Genomic DNA, 21,974 nt, shown 5'->3' on the forward strand with positions numbered 1-21,974 from the left:
GAGTGGAGTGGAGGACTCAGGACAGCTAGTCAGTCGTACAGGGAGATGAGTGGAGGACTCAGGACAGCTAGTCAGTCATACAGGGAGATGAGTGGAGTGGAGGACTCAGGACAGCTAGTCAGTCGTACAGGGAGATGAGTGGAGGACTCAGGACAGCTAGTCAGTCATACAGGGAGATGAGTGGAGTGGAGGACTCAGGACAGCCAGTCAGTCGTACAGGGAGATGAAGATGAAGAACAGTCAGATCAACTGATAAACCTTTACTATGGCCTCTCTCACTCACAGACACACACACACGCACGCACGCACGCACGCACACACACACACACACACACAGAGGACTTTTTAATTGAAATCTAAAAGAATTGGGATCTGTGTGGTTGTGTGTGTGTGTGTCTAACAGTCATCAAAGCCCAAGGTGAGCATCCCTTTGTCTGCCATCGTGGAGGTGAGGACCACCATGCCCCTGGAGATGCCTGACAAAGACAACACCTTCGTCCTGAAGGTAAGAAACCATAACACACCCCTACCCTGTCTTCTCCCAGTTCTACCTCTCACAACATTACCCTGTCTTCTCTCTGTTCTGTTCTCTCACAACATTACTCTGTCTTCTCCCAGTTCTACCTCTCACAACATTACTCTGTCTTCTCCCAGTTCTACCTCTCACAACATTACCCTGTCTTCTCTCTGTTCTGTTCTCTCACAACATTACCCTGTCTTCTCTCTGTTCTGTTCTCTCACAACATTACCCTGTCTTCTCTCTGTTCTGTTCTCTCACAACATTACCCTGTCTTCTCTCTGTTCTGTTCTCTCACAACATTACCCTGTCTTCTCCCAGTTCTACCTCTCACAACATTACCCTGTCCTCTCCCAGTTCTACCTCTCACAACATTACCCTGTCTTCTCTCTGTTCTGTTCTCTCACAACACTACCCTGTCTTCTCCCAGTTCTACCTCTCACAACATTACCCTGTCTTCTCCCAGTTCTACCTCTCACAACATTACCCTGTCTTCTCTCTGTTCTGTTCTCTCACAACATTACCCTGTCTTCTCTCTGTTCTACCTCTCACAACATTACCCTGTCTTCTCCCTGTTCTACCTCTCACAACACTACCCTGTCTTCTCTCTGTTCTGTTCTCTCACAACATTACCCTGTCTTCTCCCTGTTCTACCTCTCACAACATTACTCTGTCTTCTCCCAGTTCTACCTCTCACAACATTACTCTGTCTTCTCCCAGTTCTACCTCTCACAACATTACCCTGTCTTCTCTCTGTTCTGTTCTCTCACAACATTACCCTGTCTTCTCTCTGTTCTGTTCTCTCACAACATTACCCTGTCTTCTCTCTGTTCTGTTCTCTCACAACATTACCCTGTCTTCGCTCTGTTCTGTTCTCTCACAACATTACCCTGTCTTCTCCCAGTTCTACCTCTCACAACATTACCCTGTCTTCTCCCAGTTCTACCTCTCACAACATTACCCTGTCTTCTCTCTGTTCTGTTCTCTCACAACACTACCCTGTCTTCTCCCAGTTCTACCTCTCACAACATTACCCTGTCTTCTCCCAGTTCTACCTCTCACAACATTACCCTGTCTTCTCTCTGTTCTGTTCTCTCACAACATTACCCTGTCTTCTCTCTGTTCTACCTCTCACAACATTACCCTGTCTTCTCCCTGTTCTACCTCTCACAACACTACCCTGTCTTCTCTCTGTTCTGTTCTCTCACAACATTACCCTGTCTTCTCCCTGTTCTACCTCTCACAACATTACTCTGTCTTCTCCCAGTTCTACCTCTCACAACATTACTCTGTCTTCTCCCAGTTCTACCTCTCACAACATTACCCTGTCTTCTCTCTGTTCTGTTCTCTCACAACATTACCCTGTCTTCTCTCTGTTCTGTTCTCTCACAACATTACCCTGTCTTCTCTCTGTTCTGTTCTCTCACAACATTACCCTGTCTTCGCTCTGTTCTGTTCTCTCACAACATTACCCTGTCTTCTCCCAGTTCTACCTCTCACAACATTACCCTGTCTTCTCCCAGTTCTACCTCTCACAACATTACCCTGTCTTCTCTCTGTTCTGTTCTCTCACAACACTACCCTGTCTTCTCCCAGTTCTACCTCTCACAACATTACCCTGTCTTCTCCCAGTTCTACCTCTCACAACATTACCCTGTCTTCTCTCTGTTCTGTTCTCTCACAACATTACCCTGTCTTCTCTCTGTTCTACCTCTCACAACATTACCCTGTCTTCTCCCTGTTCTACCTCTCACAACACTACCCTGTCTTCTCTCTGTTCTGTTCTCTCACAACATTACCCTGTCTTCTCCCTGTTCTACCTCTCACAACATTACCCTGTCTTCTCCCTGTTCTACCTCTCACAACACTACCCTGTCTTCTCTCTGTTCTGTTCTCTCACAACATTACCCTGTCTTCTCCCTGTTCTACCTCTCACAACATTACCCTGTCTTCTCTCTGTTCTGTTCTCTCACATTACCCTGTCTTCTCTCTGTTCTGTTCTCTCACAACATTACCCTGTCTTCTCCCTGTTCTACCTCTCACAACACTACCCTGTCTTCTCTCTGTTCTGTTCTCTCACAACATTACCCTGTCTTCTCCCTGTTCTACCTCTCACAACATTACCCTGTCTTCTCTCTGTTCTGTTCTCTCACAACATTACCCTGTCTTCTCCCTGTTCTACCTCTCACAACATTACCCTGTCTTCTCCCTGTTCTACCTCTCACAACATTACCCTGTCTTCTCTCTGTTCTGTTCTCTCACAACATTACCCTGTCTTCTCCCTGTTCTACCTCTCACAACATTACCCTGTCTTCTCTCTGTTCTGTTCTCTCACAACATTACCCTGTCTTCTCCCTGTTCTACCTTTCACAACACTACCCTGTCTTCTCCCTGTTCTACCTTTCACAACATTACCCTGTCTTCTCCCTGTCCTCTCACAACACTACCTTATAGACACGACTACCTGACCTGACAAACCAAACTAACTGCCTACTTCTCTTTCTTGCAGTGTGTTCAGAAGTCTCTCTGTCTCTCCTCTGGACTCCCACAGTAACTGTTCTATGGTGTGGTGTGTTCTCTCTCCACAGTAACTGTTCTAGTGGTGTGGTGTGTTCTCTCTCCACAGTAACTGTTCTATGGTGTGGTGTGTTCTCTCTCCACAGTAACTGTTCTATGGTGTGGTGTGTTCTCTCTCCACAGTAACTGTTCTATGGTGTGGTGTGTTCTCTCTCCACAGTAACTGTTCTATGGTGTGGTGTGTTCTCTCTCCACAGTAACTGTTCTATGGTGTGGTGTGTTCTCTCTCCACAGTAACTGTTCTATGGTGTGGTGTGTTCTCTCTCCACAGTAACTGTTCTATGGTGTGGTGTGGTGTGTTCTCTCTCCACAGTAACTGTTCTATGGTGTGGTGTGTTCTCTCTCCACAGTAACTGTTCTATGGTGTGGTGTGGTGTGTTCTCTCTCCACAGTAACTGTTCTATGGTGTGGTGTGGTGTGGTGTGTTCTCTCTCCACAGTAACTGTTCTATGGTGTGGTGTGTTCTCTCTCCACAGTAACTGTTCTATGGTGTGGTGTGTTCTCTCTCCACAGTAACTGTTCTATGGTGTGGTGTGTTCTCTCTCCACAGTAACTGTTCTATGGTGTGGTGTGTTCTCTCTCCACAGTAACTGTTCTATGGTGTGGTGTGTTCTCTCTCCACAGTAACTGTTCTATGGTGTGGTGTGGTGTGTTCTCTCTCCACAGTAACTGTTCTATGGTGTGGTGTGTTCTCTCTCCACAGTAACTGTTCTATGGTGTGGTGTGTTCTCTCTCCACAGTAACTGTTCTATGGTGTGGTGTGTTCTCTCTCCACAGTAACTGTTCTATGGTGTGGTGTGGTGTGTTCTCTCTCCACAGTAACTGTTCTGTGGTGTGGTGTGGTGTGTTCTCTCTCCACAGTAACTGTTCTATGGTGTGGTGTGGTGTGGTGTGTTCTCTCTCCACAGTAACTGTTCTATGGTGTGGTGTGTTCTCTCTCCACAGTAACTGTTCTATGGTGTGGTGTGTTCTCTCTCCACAGTAACTGTTCTATGGTGTGGTGTGTTCTCTCTCCACAGGTGGAGAACGGAGGTGAATATATCCTGGAGACCATCGACTCGCTGCAGAAAAACTCCTGGGTCGCTGACATCCAGGACTGCATGGACCCTGGGTAAATGGAGGGATAAATATTTACTGTTCCCTGAGGGAGGGAACAGCACACAGTCATTAATCACCCTGTAAGACAGTTTTTGACAGATCCCTCTCTCACACTATTTCACGCCGAGTTTTTCTGGTACAGTGAGTTTCTCTGTTCAGTCACGGCATGTTTTTGGACGGCCATAAACAGAAATACATTTTGTGTGTCCGTGTGTGTCCGTGTGTGTCCGTGTGTGTGTGTGTGTGTGTGTGTGTGTGTGTGTGTGTGTGTGTCCGTGTGTGTCCGTGTGTGTGTGTGTGTGTGTGTGTGTGTGTGTGTGTGTGTGTGTGTGTGTGTGTGTCCGTGTGTGTGTGTCTCCGTGTGTGTGTGTGTGTGTCTCCGTGTGTGTGTGTGTCCGTGTGTGGCACAGGGACAGTGGAGATGACATTGAGCTGGCGTCATGTCCCAACGGCCAGGCGTCTAAAGAGTTCTCCATGGTGGCCTCCTGCAGCTGTGAGCTTCTGTCAGAGGGTGAGACAAACACACACACACACGTAACCTAACCTCACACATTGCCTTTTGAGAGGAAATGGATGTGCTGTCAGTCTGTCTGCTGTGTAATGTTGTTCTCTAGTATCTCATGTTGTCGTGTTTGTGTCCAGGTGTCCATCGTGTCCCTGAAAAATCCTGTGGCTCAGCAGCAGCAGAACTGTATAGCGCCCCCTCTGTCCGCTGCAGAGAACTACCCTTCACCCAGCACCCTTCCCATGTTCCCCTGGAGCACTTCCTCCAGTTCCCAGAGGCCCAGGAGAAAAACCCCACCACAGGTAAAGGGAACTGTAGCTAGGCTGGTAGAGAGTGCTTGCAATGCCAGGATAGTGTGTTCGATTCCCGGGTCCGCCCGTACATAAACTGTATGCACGTATGACTGTCGTTTTTGGATAAAACCCGGGGTGAAACGTAAATAAATAGTAGGGGATACGCCGTATCTGTAAAACCTGAGCCTATCACAATTATTAAAACAAAATGTCAAGGAAACTGTCGGCAATAACACCACTTTATCGTTACCGCATGTCAGCGGCGTGGCACGCGGACGAATGGACTTGACAACGAGTGGTATAGCCTACACGTCAAAACATACAAGTTTGGCAGAGATGAGCTGCCAACATCGAGACACGCACAGACTGCAGTGGACATATTCAATCTGGCCTAATGACAATCGCTGTCATCAGAGGTGTCAACATTCCACGGAAGGGCCGAGTGTCTGTGGGATTTTAGTTTTTTTCTTTTCAATTAAGACCCAGACAACCAGGTGAGGGGAGTTCCTTACTGAGACCCAGACGACCAGGTGAGGGGAGTTCCTTACTGAGACCTAGACGACCAGGTGAGGAGAGTTCCTTACTGAGACCTAGACAACCAGGTGAGGAGAGTTCCTTACTGAGACCTAGACGACCAGGTGAGGAGAGTTCCTTACTGAGACCTAGACAACCAGGTGAGGAGAGTTCCTTACTGAGACCTAGACAACCAGGTGAGGAGAGTTCCTTACTGAGACCTAGACAACCAGGTGGGGAGAGTTCCTTACTGAGACCTAGACAACCAGGTGAGGAGAGTTCCTTACTGAGACCTAGACAACCAGGTGAGGAGAGTTCCTTACTGAGACCTAGACAACCAGGTGAGGAGAGTTCCTTACTGAGACCTAGACAACCAGGTGAGGAGAGTTCCTTACTGAGACCTAGACAACCAGGTGAGGAGAGTTCCTTACTGAGACCTAGACAACCAGGTGAGGAGAGTTCCTTACTGAGACCTAGACAACCAGGTGAGGGGAGTTCCTTACTGAGACCTAGACAACCAGGTGAGGAGAGTTCCTTACTGAGACCTAGACAACCAGGTGAGGAGAGTTCCTTACTGAGACCTAGACAACCAGGTGAGGAGAGTTCCTTACTGAGACCTAGACAACCAGGTGAGGGGAGTTCTTTATTAATTAGTGACCTTAATTCATCAATCAAGGACAAGGGAGGAGTGAAAACCAGCTGACACTCGGCCCTCGGTGGAATCAGTTGGAGACTTCTTGTGGTTATGTGTAACAGAAGTCTCTCTCTGTTTGGAGGCTGTGTTACGAGTGGATGAACGTGCGCTGATAACCTAGTAAAAGGAGCCCTTTTGAAGTGATTATCAGATGAAAACATCATGACTGGTTGTGTTTATGACACAATAAAAGGTTTACAAGTTTTCAAAGTTAAATGACAAATCTTTACGACTAGGCCCACTGAAACTCTTTGTGTAGTTCCACGATTAGGGCTATAGGACATGTGGGTGGTCCTGTACCGGGAAGAAATTAATTCGACTTTTACCCCTGGATGAAAAGTGTCTGCTTAAGTTGCAAAGAAAAAGCCATATCTCAGACTGGCCAATAAAAAAAAAGATTAAGATGGGCAAAAGAACACAGACACTGGACAGAGGAACTCTGCCTAGAAGGCCAGCATCCCGGAGTCGCCTCTTCACTGTTGACGTTGAGACTGGTGTTTTGCGGGTACTATTTAATGAAGCTGCCAGTTGAGGACTTGTGAGGCGTCTGTTTCTCAAACTAGACACTCTAATGTACTTGTCCTCTTGCTCAGTTGTGCACCGGGGCCTCCCACTCCTCTTTCTATTCTGGTTAGAGCCAGTTTGCGCTGTTCTGTGAAGGGAGTAGTACACAGCGTTGTACGAGATCTTCAGTTTCTTGGCAGTTTCTTGCATGGAATAACCTTCATGTCTCAGAACAAGAATAGACTGACGAGTTTCAGAAGAAAGTGCTTTGTTTCTTGCCATTTTGAGCCTGTAATCGAACCCACAAACATAATTGCAAAAGGGTTTTCTAATGATCAATTAGCCTTTTAAAATGATAAACTTGGATTAGCTAACATAACGTGCCATTGGAACACAGGAGTGATGGTTGCTGGTAATGGGCCTCTGTACGCCTATGTAGATATTCCATAAAAAATCTGCGGTTTCCAGCTACAATAGTCATTTACAACATTAACAATGTCTACACTGTATTTCTGATCAATTTGATGTTATTTTAATGGGCAAAAAATGTGCTTTTCTTTCAAAAACAAGGACATTTGTAAGTGACCACCAAACTGTTGAACGGTAGTCATATCATTATTCTATATTAACATACACATACACATATATAGTTTGAAGAAGTCAGAGGGGTTGTGGTCCATCTTTACCATGTGATCTCGCCTCTTTTTCTCCTCCCTTCAGGTGTTTCAGGTGAGGGAGCGACCGAGGCGGAGGCTGACCCCAGCCTGGCAACCTACCCATGGTTCCACGGGACGTTGTCACGCGTACGGGCGGCCCAACTGGTGCTGGCGGGCGGCCCTAGGAGCCACGGGCTGTTTGTGATTCGCCAAAGCGAGACGCGGCCGGGGGAGTACGTCCTCACCTTTAATTTCCAGGGCAAAGCGAAGGTGAGCCAATCACATGCATGGCAACGCCAAGGTTAGCCAATCACAGGCGGCCTATCTCTTCTTCCTCCCCTTCATGAAACAGACAGACCGGTCTGTTCCCATGCCCTCTGGAGCTGCAGGCACCAGGTCTGTTCCCATACCCTCTGGGTGTCAGTCTCAGGAAGTCAGGGCTCTTCTCTTCCGGTGTCAGTCTCAGGAAGTCAGGGCTCTCCTCCTCCAGTGTCAGTCTCAGGAAGTCAGGGCTCTTCTCCTCCAGTGTCAGTCTCAGGAAGTCAGGGCTCTCCTCCTCCAGTGTCAGTCTCAGGAAGTCAGGGCTCTTCTCCTCCAGTGTCAGTCTCAGGAAGTCAGGGCTCTTCTCCTCCAGTGTCAGTCTCAGGAAGTCAGGGCTCTTCTCCTCCAGTGTCAGTCTCAGGAAGTCAGGGCTCTCCTCCTCCAGTGTCAGTCTCAGGAAGTCAGGGCTCTTCTCCTCCAGTGTCAGTCTCAGGAAGTCAGGGCTCTTCTCCTCCAGTGTCAGTCTCAGGAAGTCAGGGCTCTTCTCCTCCAGTGTCAGTCTCAGGAAGTCAGGGCTCTTCTCCTCCAGTGTCAGTCTCAGGAAGTCAGGGCTCTTCTCCTCCAGTGTCAGTCTCAGGAAGTCAGGGCTCTTCTCCTCCAGTGTCAGTCTCAGGAAGTCAGGGCTCTTCTCCTCCAGTGTCAGTCTCAGGAAGTCAGGGCTCTTCTCCTCCAGTGTCAGTCTCAGGAAGTCAGGGCTCTTCTCCTCCAGTGTCAGTCTCAGGAAGTCAGGGCTCTTCTCCTCCAGTATCAGTCTCAGGAAGTCAGGGCTCTTCTCCTCCAGTGTCAGTCTCAGGAAGTCAGGGCTCTTCTCCTCCTCTCCTCCAGTGTCAGTCTCAGGAAGTCAAGGCTCTTCTCCTCCTCTCCTCCAGTGCCAGTCTTGGCATTCTGTGACTCTCCTCCAACAGTTCAGCATTATGTCCTGCTTGGATTTTTGGATCTGTGTAATCTGAGGGAAATATGTGTCTCTAATATGGTCATACATTTGGCAGGAGGTTAGGAAGTGCAGCTCAGTTTCCACCTCATTTTGTGGACAGTGTGGACACAGCCTGTCTTCTCTTGAGAGTCAGGTCTGACTACGGTGGCCTTTCTCAATAGCAAGGCTATGCTCACTGAGTCTTTACATAGTCAAAGCTTTCCTTAAGTTTGGGTCAGTCACAGTGGTCTCTCTCTTTCTCAGTCTCCCCCCTCTATTTCTCAGTCTCCCCCCTCTATTTCTCTGTCTCCCCCCTCTATTTCTCTGTCTCCCCCCTCTATTTCTCTGTCTCTCTCTCTCTCTGTCTCTTTCAATCTCTCAGTGTTAGACTTGAAACTTTATACTGAGTATACAAAACATTAAGAACAGCTGCTCTTTCCATGACACGGACTGACCAGGTGAATCCAGGTGAAAGCTGTGACCCCTTATTGATGTCACATGTTAAATCCACTTCATTCAGTGTAGATGAAAGGGGAGGAGACAGGTTAAAGAAGGATTTTTAAGCCTTGAGACATGGATTGTGTATTTGTGCCACTCAGAGGATGAACGGGGCAAGACAAAATATTTAAGCATCTTTGAACAGGGTATGGTAGTACCGGCACACCGGTTTGAGTGTGTATCTGTGTGTTTGTGTATCTGTGTGTTTGTGTATCTGTGTGTTTGTGTATCTGTGTGTTTGTGTATCTGTGTGTTTGTGTATCTGTGTGTTTGTGTATCTGTGTGTTTGTGTGTTTGTGTATCTGTGTGTGACTGTTTCCAGTGTGTATCAAGAATGGTCCACCACCCAAAGAACATCCAGCCAACTTGACACAACTGTGGGGAAGCATTGGAGTCAACATGGTCCAGCATCCCTGTGGAACGCTTTCAACACCTTGTAGAGTCCATGTCCTGATGAATTGAGGCTGTTCTGAGGGGAGGGGACAACTCAATATTAGGAAAGTGTTCTAATGATATAGTGTATATTACTCATAATTCTCTCTCTCTCTCCCTCCCTCTTTCTCCCCCTCCCTCCCTCTTGATCCCCCTCCCTCGCGCTTTCTCCCCCTCTCCCCCCTCCCTCCCTCCCCCCTGCCACCCTCCCTCTCCCTCTCCCTTTTTCTCCCCCTCCCTCCCTCCCTCCCTCCCTCCCTCCCTCCCTCCCTCCCTCTTTCTCCCCCTCCCTCCATTCCTCCCTCCCTCTTTCTCCCCCTCTCTCCCTCTTTCTCTCCCTCCCTCTTTCTCCCTCCCTCCCTCCCTCCCTCCCTCCCTCCCTCCCTCCCTCCCTCCCTCCCTCCCTCCCTCCCTTCTTCCCTCCCTCTTTCTCCTCCCTCCTCTCCCTCCTCTCCCCCCTCTCCCCCAGCACCTGCGTCTGTCGGTGAATGGTAAGGGTCAGTGTCATGTTCATCATCTGTGGTTCCACACCGTGTCAGACATGCTGAGGCACTTCCACTCCCACCCCATCCCTCTGGAGTCAGGGGGCTGTGCTGACATCACACTGCGTTCCTACGTACAGGTTACCCCCACAGGTACGCCCAACACACACACGCACACACCCCCACAGGTACGCCCAACACACACACACGCACACACCCCCACAGGTACGCCCAACACACACACACACACACCCCCACAGGTACGCCCAACACACACACACACACGCACACACCCCCACAAGTACGCCCAACACACACACACACACACACACGCACACACCCCCACAGGTATGCCCAACACACACACACACGCACACACACGCACACATCCCCCACAGGTACGCCCAACACGCACACACCCCCACAGGTACGCCCAAACCAAACACACAGACACAGACACACACACACACACACACACACACACACACCCCCCACAGGTACGCCCAACACACACACACACACACACACACACACACACACACACACACACACACCCCCTAAACATGAATGTGCACAGCATACTGTAGGTTTACATAAAGACATTAATAACAGGTCCAATGTTGACAATGTCCTTCTAGAAACAGTTTTCCTGATCAGTTGTAACTACTATGTCTCACAGCCCCTCGGTGGCTCAATCTGGCCCTTGTTATTGAAGATGACAGCCTCTCAAACTCTCTAACGTCTGCCTGTAAACAACAACATCGCTGGGTGCTTAAGTCCTGTGAATCGCTTGGAGGAACAAACGTTCATGTGGGATGACCTCACAGACAGATTGATGTTTTTCCTTCAGTCTTAAAATGTTTTAACTACAGGTTAGTCCTTAAACTGAGGAAACCAACACAGAAACGCAGTCAACTAGCCTCGTCCTTCCTCCCCCACACCCTCACCTGGCAAGGGATGAATGCCCTCCTGTGCAAGGGGGGAGACGGGGGGGGGGAGAGAGAGGGTGATTATACCACACTGGTTTTTGCATACAGGCCCAGGCTCCAGCCCCAACCCAACACTCACAAAGAGACCCTCTGTTTCCACCCATGGCCCTGGGTCTACACAGACACACTGAGTGGGTTGTTGATGCTGTGTGTAAAAGGCTTTATTCATACACGCTGCTCAGCCGTGTCTTTATCGCTGCTGCTGCTGCTGCTGTTGTAGATCAAATCACATTTTATTTCTCACTTGCGCCGAATACAACAGGTGTAGAATCTTACAGTGAAATGCTTAAAAGGTCAACACTTGATCTTGTGTTTATCTTTGGCATTTTAATGAAAGATACGTTTATAAAATGAACTGTATCAGGTCTCTAAAAACACTTCTCTTTTCTTACAGACAGATATCCCGTCTCTCTCTACTGCTCTCACACAGATGTGACCGCGCCTCAGCTCCCAACCCCACCCAGGGACCAAGGCTGCTGGACTGACCCAGCCCAGCCAACCCTTCACCTCCCTGGGGTCTCACAGCCGGCAGGGCCCACCTCCGACACCCAGCTCTCCTCCAGCTCCTCATCCTCACCAACCGCTCTTCCTTCCCTCTCCCGTGGTGAGCCAGGCAGCGGAGGAGGAGGAGGAGGAGGAGGAGGAGGAGAAGAAGAAGGGGGGCTGGTTAGCAGGAGTAACAGCGCAGAGCGTCTGTTAGATCCCTCTAGTGGCGCCTCGGAGGACTACCAAGAGACAGACGGAACACGCAGGGCCAGAGCTGTGGAGAACCAGTACTCCTTCTACTGAGACTGGGCACAACCAAACCCGGGAGCTCTCATTGGCTGAGACACAGGACGTGCAGGGATTTGGACCCAATAGGTGAAAGGCCATGGATGGCAGGGGAGTGCTGTGTGTGGATGGACATGGATCACTAATTATCTTGTTTATTTTCTTGTTTGTTTTCCAAGAGATGTGCTGTTTCTCCAATGTGACAAGGAAGCATATCAGACTGTATGCCAGTCTGTGTCCAGTTAGCCGTTGGATCTTTGGTCACCCTCATCAGCAGCTGACATTGAAATATATGAAGAAACTGATGATTTAGACTTGAGTGTGAGGAGAGAGATGAGAGGGGGGAGGGAGAAAGAGAGAGAGATAGGGAGGGAGAAGGAGAGAGAGAGAGGGATAAGGAGAGGGAGGGAGGGAGGGAGGGAGGGAGGGAGGGAGGGAGGGAGGGAGGGAGGTATGAGAGAAGGAGAGAGAGCGAGAGAGAGAGAGAGAGAGGGAGGGAGAAGGAGATAATGAGAGGGGAATAGGAAGGTGAGGGATGGAGGAGAGAGAGATGAGATGAGAGAGGGAGGGAGAAGGAGAGAGATGAGAGAGGGATGGAGATGGAGAGAGGGATGGAGGAGAGAGAGGAGAGAGTGATGGAGGAGAGAGAGATGAGAAGGAGAGAGAGATGGAGAAGGAGAGAGATGAGAGAGATGAGGGGGAGGGAGAAGGAGAGAGATGAGAGAGAGAGGGATGGAGGAGAGAGAGATGAGAGAGGGAGGGAGGGAGGGAGGGAGGGAGGGAGGGAGGGAGGGAGGGAGAAGGAGAGAGATAGAGAGAAGGAGAGAGAGGGAGGGAGAAGGAGAGAGGGATGAGAGAAAGGGAGGGAGGGATGGAGAAGAAAAGAGAGATGAGAGGGAGGGAGGGAGAAGGAGAGAGATAAGGAGAGAGATGAGAGAGGGGGAGGGAGAAGGAAGGAGAGATGAGAGGGAGGGAGGGATGGTGAAAGAGAGATGAGAGAGAGGGAAGGATGGAGAACGAGAGAAAGGAAGTAGTTGAGTGGAGGTTTTGATTCACTTCACCAGATGACTCCCTGTCCGCCCTACCCACAGTTCCCTAGGAACAAAGCCTCTGTCACTGCCCTGCTAAGTGATCAAGAGGTGAAGCCACCCGTAATAAATGGTTTTCCTCCCCAAGCCCTCCTGAGCATATCTCTAATGTTTGTGAAGCTGCTTGTAGTCTGTCCCGGATATCCTCGCTGTCCCCAAGGGGAGTTCCAAGTACTTTCTTCTCCTATAGCTTTGCAAAACAAAATGAATGGTAAGGGTGTGTTAGTGTCATTTCAGAGATGGATATTTTCTTAGTGTCAAAAGATCTTAGTGCCTGTCAGTCACAAAGGACCTTTGACCTGATATGATTGTGACTGACTGGCCGTCTCATTGGCCGTGATGACATCAGGTCAGAGGGATAAAACGTGCAGGGTTGGGGGTCGATTCCCTTTGGAATTCCAGTCATGCAGAAAGTTAACCCCATTCTAATTCCACGTTGTCCTCTTAAAAAAAAAACATTTAAAGAGAATTGAAAGTTCCAATACTTCCTGAATTGACTGGAATTTCTATGGAATTGACTTGAAAACATGATCCACTACCAGAACCCAGCATTTCCACTCACATATCAACATGATGCAGCCAGCAACATTTTCACTACTGTAATTCAGTCAAATTCAATGCATAATATTCAACATGTTTTGCTTCCAGGCATATATGGACTGTTGTTGGGGACAATGCAGAATTTAAGTGATATATTGTATTTTTTTATGTAACTTGGCAAGTCAGTTAAGAATAAATTCTTATTTACAATGACGGCCTGCCCCGGACAACGCTGGGCCAATTGTGCGCCACACTATGGGACTCCCAATACACAGTCAGATGTGATGTAGCCTGGATTCGAACCAGGGACTGCAGTGACGCCTCTTGCACTGAGAGACAGTGTCTTAGACCGCTGCGCCACTGGCAAGTGCCTACAAGACAACTGTCTGAGAGCCAAGCGACAGCGATATGATCATCTATGGCAGTTGAAGTTGTAAAGTTACACGATGAAAACAACAGAACCTGAGGAGGGAGGAGGAAGGAGGGAGGAGGAAGGAGGGTTGTTCTGGGTGACCTCTATGGGTTTGACTAATCTCTGGTGTGATGTACAGCCTGAAGACTGATGTTTGTGATGATTGATGTGCTACAGTAACGTTTCCTGACCCTGGTCCTGGACCTCCTCTTTGTGTGATGGCCGTCTGTCCAAGGTATCTGAAGACTTGACTCATTTTAAAGTTGGTTTGGAACATTCTCAACAACTTGATTGTGGAATTAGAATACAGGAAAACAAGCAGAAACAGGGGGACTTGACGACCGTAGTTAGGGGGACTTGACGACCGTAGTTAGGGGGACTTGACGACCGTAGTTAGGGGGACTTGACGACCGTAGTTAGGGGGACTTGACGACCGTAGTTAGGGGGACTTGACGACCGTAGTTAGGGGGCTTGACGACCGTAGTTAGGGGGACTTGACGACCGTAGTTAGGGGGACTTGACGACCGTAGTTTGGGGGACTTGACGACCGTAGTTTGGGGGACTTAGTGCTACGTAATGGCACCGCTGCATCGTTGTGTGTGTGACCTGCTGGTGAACTGTTCAGATGGCCTGGTGGCCTGGTGGTCTCCCCTCGAAGGCTGAATCGGCAATAGGTTATTATTGAAATAGCATTTTGTAATCAGAAAACGCTGTACTTCCGTCCTGTATAACGTGGTCATTATGGCGACACCGCCCGTTTCCCTATAATCAGACTGACGGACACCGCCCGTTTCCCTATAATCAGACTGACGGACACCGTCCGTTTCCCTATAATCAGACTGACAGACACCGTCCGTTTCCCTATAATCAGACTGACAGACACCGCCCGTTTCCCTATAATCAGACTGACGGACACCGTCCGTTTCCCTATAATCAGACTGACAGACACCGTCCGTTTCCCTATAATCAGACTGACAGACACCGCCCGTTTCCCTATAATCAGACTGACAGACACCGTCCGTTTCCCTATAATCAGACTGACAGACACCGCCCGTTTCCCTATAATCAGACTGACAGACACCGCCCGTTTCCCTATAATCAGACTGATAGAGAACGACAGCAGCTACATGTGGAAATTCAAATCGTATTTTTCAAGAGTATTCCTCCGCCCGTTTTTGTACATGACAAATTTCCTATCGAGTCTTATTTGATGTCATCATTCTTCTCCATTGTTCTCAGTGAGATCCTCAGTGTAACCGGTGAGTCACAGCAGACTTGTTCACATATCAGAGGCTAATGCCGGAGCGGTTTCCACTTCATTTCTTAACATTTAATGCTGATTTCTGTTGTGTGGCTGAGTTTTGAAGAGTCTGTGAACTTTTGTACAAAGTGATGTACTTGACATAATGCTTTATATTTCTGTGAATAAAACATGTGAGCAAACGGTTACAACGGCCCTGTCATGTCTTCTGTTTCTAAGCAACCCACAGGACATTTGATTTAGCACCAACCCTTGCATCACAACACAGCATATTGAATTGAACACTGCTCAGTAATAAGTCCATGAGAAAAGGCTTGTTTTTAACTGATGGAGAACAGAGCCATCTAGTGGACAAACACTGTGCTTATTGACTTGTCTTCTAGGTCTATTGTATTTAACCTTTTATTTAACTACGCAAGTCAGTTAAAATAACAAATTCTTATTTACAATGACGGCCTACTGAGGAACGAAGGGTTAACTGCCTTGTTCAGGGGCAAAATGACAGATGATTTTTTTTACCTTGTCAGCAGAAGGATTGGATCCAGAATCCTTTGGGTTACTGGCCCAACGCTCTAACTAGGGTACCTGCCGCCTCACATAAATAACATCCCAGCATACACTTGTCTGGGATTTCAGCACAGGAGGTTGGTGGCACGTTAATTGGGGAGGATGGGCTCGTGGTAATGGCTGGAGCGGAATGAGTGGAATTGTATTAAATACATGGTTTCCATGCGGTTGATACATTTACATTTTACATTTACGTCATTTAGCAGACGCTCTTATCCAGAGCGACTTACAAATTCCATTGACTCCATTCCAGCCATTATTATGAGCCTTCCTCCCCTCAGCAGCCTCCTCTGCATTTCAGATACTACAGTACTACTACAGAGGTAGAGACTAGAGTACTACTACAGAGGTAGAGAATACAGTACTACTACAGAGGTAGAGACTAGTGTACTACTACAGAGGTAAAGACTAGTGTACTACTACAGAGGTAGAGACTAGAGTACTACTACAGAGGTAGAGAATACAGTACTACTAGAGTACTACTACAGAGGTAGAGACTAGAGTACTACTAGAGTACTACTACAGAGGTAGAGACTAGAGTACTACTACAGAGGTAGAGACTAGAGTACTACTACAGAGGTAGAGACTAGTGTACTACTACAGTACTACTACAGAGGTAGAGACTAGTGTACTACTAGAGTACTACTACAGAGGTAGAGACTAGTGTACTACTAGAGTACTACTACAGAGGTAGAGACTAGTGTACTACTAGAGTACTACTACAGAGGTAGAGACTAGTGTACTACTAGAGTACTACTACAGTACTACTACAGAGGTAGAGACTAGAGTACTACTAGAGTACTACTACAGAGGTAGAGACTAGAGTACTACTACAGAGGTAGAGACTAGAGTACTACTACAGAGGTAGAGACTAGAGTACTACTAGAGTACTACTACAGAGGTAGAGACTAGTGTACTACTACAGTACTACTACAGAGGTAGAGACTAGTGTACTACTAGAGTACTACTACAGAGGTAGAGACTAGTGTACTACTAGAGTACTACTACAGAGGTAGAGACTAGAGTACTACTACAGTACTACTACAGAGGTAGAGACTAGAGTACTACTAGAGTACTACTACAGAGGTAGAGACTAGAGTACTACTACAGAGGTAGAGACTAGAGTACTACTACAGTACTACTACAGAGGTAGAGACTAGAGTACTACTAGAGTACTACTACAGAGGTAGAGACTAGAGAACTACTACAGAGGTAGAGACTAGTGTACTACTACAGAGGTAGAGACTAGAGTACTACTACAGAGGTAAAGACTAGAGTACTACTACAGAGGTAGAGACTAGAGTACTACTACAGTACTACTACAGAGGTAGAGACTAGAGTACTACTAGAGTACTACTACAGAGGTAGAGACTAGAGTACTACTACAGAGGTAGAGACTAGTGTACTACTACAGTACTACTACAGAGGTAGAGACTAGAGTACTACTACAGAGGTAGAGACTAGAGTACTACTAGAGTACTACTACAGAGGTAGAGACTAGAGTACTACTACAGAGGTAGAGACTACTTAATGACCAATTGTGAGAAATACGTTTTCATTCAAAAGTCATAACCATTTTAATTGTGATCACTAAAGTCAAGAGGTAACATGGAGTTAATTGCTTTAATATATTTATATTGTGACGTTAATGTTGACCCAGAAATCAGGATGGAACGACAGAAAGGTTGATTTGACAAGTGACACAGTTAGAAAAGAACAACAGCCATTACCCCGAAATACAATGAGTACCTATTATTTTATTCATATGTTAAATCTCCATCTCTTCATTCAAACAGTCAATCATGGTCACTCTTACTGACAGTGGTGGCTGCTTCACGTGATGTATTGTTGTCTCTACCTTCTTGCCCTTTGTGCTGTTGTCTGTGCTTAACAATGTTTGTTCCATGTTGTGTTGCTACCATGTTGTCGTCATATTGTGTTGCTACCATGTTGTTGTCATGTTGTGTTGCTACCATGTTGTCGTCATATTGTGTTGCTACCATGCTGTGTTGTCCTGTTGTGTTGCTACCATGCTGTGTTGTCCTGTTGTGTTGCTACCATGCTGTGTTGTCCTGTTGTGGCTACCATTTTGTGTGCTAATGCTGTGTGTAATGTGGTTGTGTGTGCTACATGCTGTGTTGTCCTGTTGTGTTGCTACCATGCTGTGTTGTCATGTGTTGCTGCCTTGCTATGTTGTTGTCTTAGATCTCTCTTTATGTAGTGTTGTGTTGTCTCTCTTGTGGTGATGTGTGTTTTGTCCTATATTTCTATTGTATTTGTTGTTATTTTTAATCCCAGGTCCCCGTCCCCAGCAAGAGGCCTTTTGGTAGACTTTGTAAATAAGATTTTTTTTATTTTTAACTGACTTGCCTAGTTAAATTAAGGTTAAATAAAAATAAATAAAATAAAAAATATCTACTGTATATTCCACAATCCTTACAACACTGTAGTCCCTGGCCAAACGTTACAATAGTTCTATCTTAAACCAGTGCCAAGTATCAGACCTATTCACTGTATCAACTCCGACTGGACCAATAGAAACAGGGATGAAGTCATCATCCGAGATCTCTATAAACAACCACAATTCAGTTGTGTCATTATAATTTATTATTTTATATTGATGTATTATTATCATCTTGTTGTTCTTGTATATAAAGTAAATGTTCTGTACTCTGAACATGTATTTTATGTTTTGTGTTTTTCAGCCCAGTCCAAGCTCCTCTCTGTCCTGGCGCCCCAAAAGTAGAACCATCTTCTCCCTGAAACCCTTCCCATCTTCCCCCTGAAACCCTTCCCATCTTCCCCCTGAAGCCCTTCCCATCTTCCCCCTGAAGCCCTTCCCATCTTCCCCCTGAAGCCCTTCCATCTTCCCCCTGAAACCCTTCCCATCTTCCCCCTGAAACCCTTCCCATCTTCCCCCTGAAGCCCTTCCATCTTCCCCCTGAAGCCCTTCCCATCTTCCCCCTGAAGCCCTTCCCATCTTCCCCCTGAAGCCCTTCCCATCTTCCCCCCTGAAACCCTTCCCATCTTCCCCCTGAAACCCTTCCATCTTCCCCCTGAAACCCTTCCCATCATCCCCCTGAAGCCCTTCCATCTTCCCCCTGAAGCCCTTCCCATCTTCCCCCTGAAACCCTTCCCCCTGAAACCCTTCCATCTTCCCTTCCCATCTTCCCCCTGAAACCCTTCCATCTTCCCCCCTGAAACCCTTCCCATCTTCCCCCTGAAACCCTTCCCATCTTCCCCCTGAAGCCCTTCCCATCTTCCGAAAGCACCTGAAACCCTTCCATCTTCCCCCTGAAACCCTTCCCATCTTCCCCCTGAAGCCCTTCCCATCTTCCCCTGAAGCCCTTCCCATCTTCCCCCTGAAGCCCTTCCCATCTTCCCCCTGAAGCCCTTCCCATCTTCCCCCTGAAGCCCTTCCCATCTTCCGAAAGCACCTGAAACCCTTCCATCTTCCCCCTGAAACCCTTCCCATCTTCCCCCTGAAGCCCTTCCCATCTTCCCCTGAAGCCCTTCCCATCTTCCCCCTGAAGCCCTTCCCATCTTCCCCCTGAAGCCCTTCCCATCTTCCCTTCCCATCTTCCCCCTGAAACCCTTCCCATCTTCCCCCTGAAACCCTTCCCATCTTCCCCCTGAAGCCCTTCCCATCTTCCGAAAGCACCTGAAACCCTTCCACTTCAGAGTATCGTAAATAACCCCCCCAACCAACCTGATAGCTACTTTATTGAGGAAAAGTGTACTTACTATGCCTGTGATATGTCATTGTCCCACCTAGCTATCTTAAGGTGAATGTACTGCTATAAGTCGCTCTGGATAAGAGTGTCTGCTAAATCACTAAAAGGTCAATGTAAATGTGTTGACCCCAGGAAGAGTATCTGCTGAATCACTAAAAGGTCAATGTAAATGTGTTGACCCCAGGAAGAGTATCTGCTGCATCACTAAAAGGTCAATGTAAATGTGTTGACCCCAGGAAGAGTATCTGCTGAATCACTAAAAGGTCAATGTAAATGTGTTGACCCCAGGAAGAGTATCTGCTAAATCACTAAAAGGTCAATGTAAATGTGTTGACCCCAGGAAGAGTATCTGCTGAATCACTAAAAGGTCAATGTAAATGTGTTGACCCCAGGAAGAGTATCTGCTAAATCACTAAAAGGTCAATGTAAATGTGTTGACCCCAGGAAGAGTATCTGCTGAATCACTAAAAGGTCAATGTAAATGTGTTGACCCCAGGAAGAGTATCTGCTGAATCACTAAAAGGTCAATGTAAATGTGTTGACCCCAGGAAGAGTATCTGCTGCATCACTAAAAGGTCAATGTAAATGTGTTGACCCCAGGAAGAGTATCTGCTGCATCACTAAAAGGTCAATGTAAATGTGTTGACCCCAGGAAGAGTATCTGCTGCATGCATAACAGCTAATGGAGATCCTACTTAACTAAATCCTCTCTGTATAAAACAACTGACTGTGGTTTGATTGAGTTTTTACAATAGCTTGGCCATGTACATGTGGCTATAATCAGTTGTGTAGAAAGGAAGTAGGCTAAAGCCTGGCATCAGTCCTGATAATGACACTATGGAGAGTAGAGTCCATTAGTGACATCAGTTTCTGCTATTCTTGTTAAAAGTCAACGGTTTGCTGTGAAAATAACCTGGGGAGAGAGAAATTGAAACATTGTGAAACACTTCAAGCAACCACCTGTCCAAAAACAGAACCTCACCAGGTAGGTAGAGACAGATTGGTTTATTTCTATTTCAGGACCTGGTGATACTGAAAAAGATGACCCCTCCCATGGCCAGCAACACCCCGACAGTAATCTCCAACATCTTCCCCAGCTTCCACTGCTTATAATCCTGCTGCTGTTTCTGCTGGTACTGGGCCCTTCTGGCCCTCAGCTCCTTCTCCCTCTGCAGCTGCTCTCCATAGTGAGCCTGGAAGAAGGCATCAAAGTCAAACATGGCCTTCCCTCCAACGTTGGAGAACCGCCGGGACCTCTGCTGTTGTTGATACTGCTGTGGGCCAGAGGCTCTGTTGCTGGAGGTAGACTCCCGGTCCGAGGGTCTGCCGACCCCCTGGACGTCTGACCCACTGAGGATGCCGCGGTCGTACTTCCTCTTCAGGACCATGCTCCCCAGCACGCTATAGGCCTCGCTGATCTCAGAGAAACGCTGGGTGGCTTCCTCGTTGTCTGGGTTCTTGTCTGGGTGGTAGATGAACGACTGCTTGTAATATGCTGTCTTTATTTGGGATTGGGTGGCGCTTGGGGACACTCGGAGGATGTCGTAGTAGGCCGTTCTGCTCCTGTGAAGCGGCGGGAAGTCTGACTGGTTGTTTTTGCTCCTCCAGCTGTAAGCCCTGGTGGAGACCTCTGGGTGAGGTCTAAACTGGCCTGACTGGTGCTCTGAGAGGTTGAGCATGACCGTGCTGAATGCTCGGAGCTGCTGAGGTAACCCAAAGATTTCAGGGTGTAAGGTGGCCATGACAACACCTCTGTTATTCCAACACGTCATCCTGTGCACCGTTACTAGGTAACCCTGGGACAGAGGCTGTACACTGGGCCACAGGTTCAAAGGTGACCGTCTGAGCTCACTATCCTGAACAGTTGCTAATTTGATAGCAGGTTTAGCATTAATGTCTAATAAAAGCAAGTCACTACTTGACCAAAGTAATGTCCCATACCCCAGTCTCTCCTCGTGTTTAAGCCTAGAAAGTATTTGGTCAATGTGCTCTATATCCGTGCATTCCTGTGCATTCTCTTTGAGGTTTTTATGTTCCGGTTCCCAGGAACTCGCCTGACTGTCCCTTGTTGACACCGGGTGACATAAGTAAATCCCTTGGCCGGTTACCTTGGCTTTACAGGTTCTGGCTCCAATTATAGAGGTTGCTGCTGTTACTACTGACATCGTTTCGTGTGGTCGACCTTCGGCGCAGGGGATGGAGTGAATCGGTGCGTTTCTGATAGCTGAAAAACTGTAAAGTCCGCTCCCCAATCTCCGACTGACCTCCGCCATTCTCCCGTAGCAGCAGGTACAGCGGCCATGGAGAAATGCCAGAAGCGAAGAAGACAGGGGTGGGATCCGGTTAAATGTATAGCAGACCAATGACAGAATATATAAATGGGATGTGGTCACAAAACCTATTCTGTCATCCAATCATATACGAGGACATTGAGGTTTAAACGTTCTCAAATATCGCCTCTTCCTCTCTGATTTGATGGTCTTGTGCAAATTAATTTTTCCTATGCTTTAAAATGGTGTTTAGATATGCATTTCATTCCATAGGCCGTTGTGGTTGTTTTTGTCGTTTCTGACAGTATTGTTTTATTCCCCAACTATGCGGCTGTCGCT

The 21,974-nt window shown here is 47.6% G+C and overlaps 2 protein-coding genes across 3 annotated transcripts in view; one reads left to right on the top strand and one right to left on the bottom strand.

Annotated features, from left to right (window-relative positions):
* Nucleotides 1-12,155, top strand: part of LOC106613312 (SH2B adapter protein 2) — a 55,224-nt gene extending 43,069 nt beyond the window's left edge. The window contains exons 4-10 of the mRNA XM_045724857.1: nt 404-505; nt 4,114-4,205; nt 4,603-4,703; nt 4,835-4,999; nt 7,422-7,627; nt 9,991-10,156; nt 11,387-12,155. Of these exons, the coding sequence (XP_045580813.1) occupies nt 404-505; nt 4,114-4,205; nt 4,603-4,703; nt 4,835-4,999; nt 7,422-7,627; nt 9,991-10,156; nt 11,387-11,781 (1,227 nt within the window). The 3' untranslated portion in view covers nt 11,782-12,155. The remainder of the gene's footprint in view (nt 1-403; nt 506-4,113; nt 4,206-4,602; nt 4,704-4,834; nt 5,000-7,421; nt 7,628-9,990; nt 10,157-11,386) is intronic.
* A 7,099-nt stretch (nt 12,156-19,254) lies between these two features.
* On the bottom strand, nt 19,255-21,932 carry dnajc30b (DnaJ (Hsp40) homolog, subfamily C, member 30b). 2 transcript variants are annotated; one of them, XM_014215401.2, is made up of 2 exons: nt 20,389-21,932; nt 19,255-20,278 (listed from the first exon to the last, which is right to left on the bottom strand). In XM_014215401.2, the coding sequence occupies exons 1-2, from the start codon at nt 21,636-21,638 to the stop codon at nt 20,248-20,250; spliced, it is 1,281 nt and encodes a 426-aa protein (XP_014070876.2). In that variant the 5' UTR covers nt 21,639-21,932; the 3' UTR covers nt 19,255-20,247.
* Between the last annotated feature and the right edge of the window lie 42 nt (nt 21,933-21,974).

Source organism: Salmo salar, chromosome ssa09, assembly GCF_905237065.1.
Source record: "Salmo salar chromosome ssa09, Ssal_v3.1, whole genome shotgun sequence".
In the NCBI taxonomy this organism is placed as follows: Eukaryota; Metazoa; Chordata; class Actinopteri; order Salmoniformes; family Salmonidae; genus Salmo; species Salmo salar.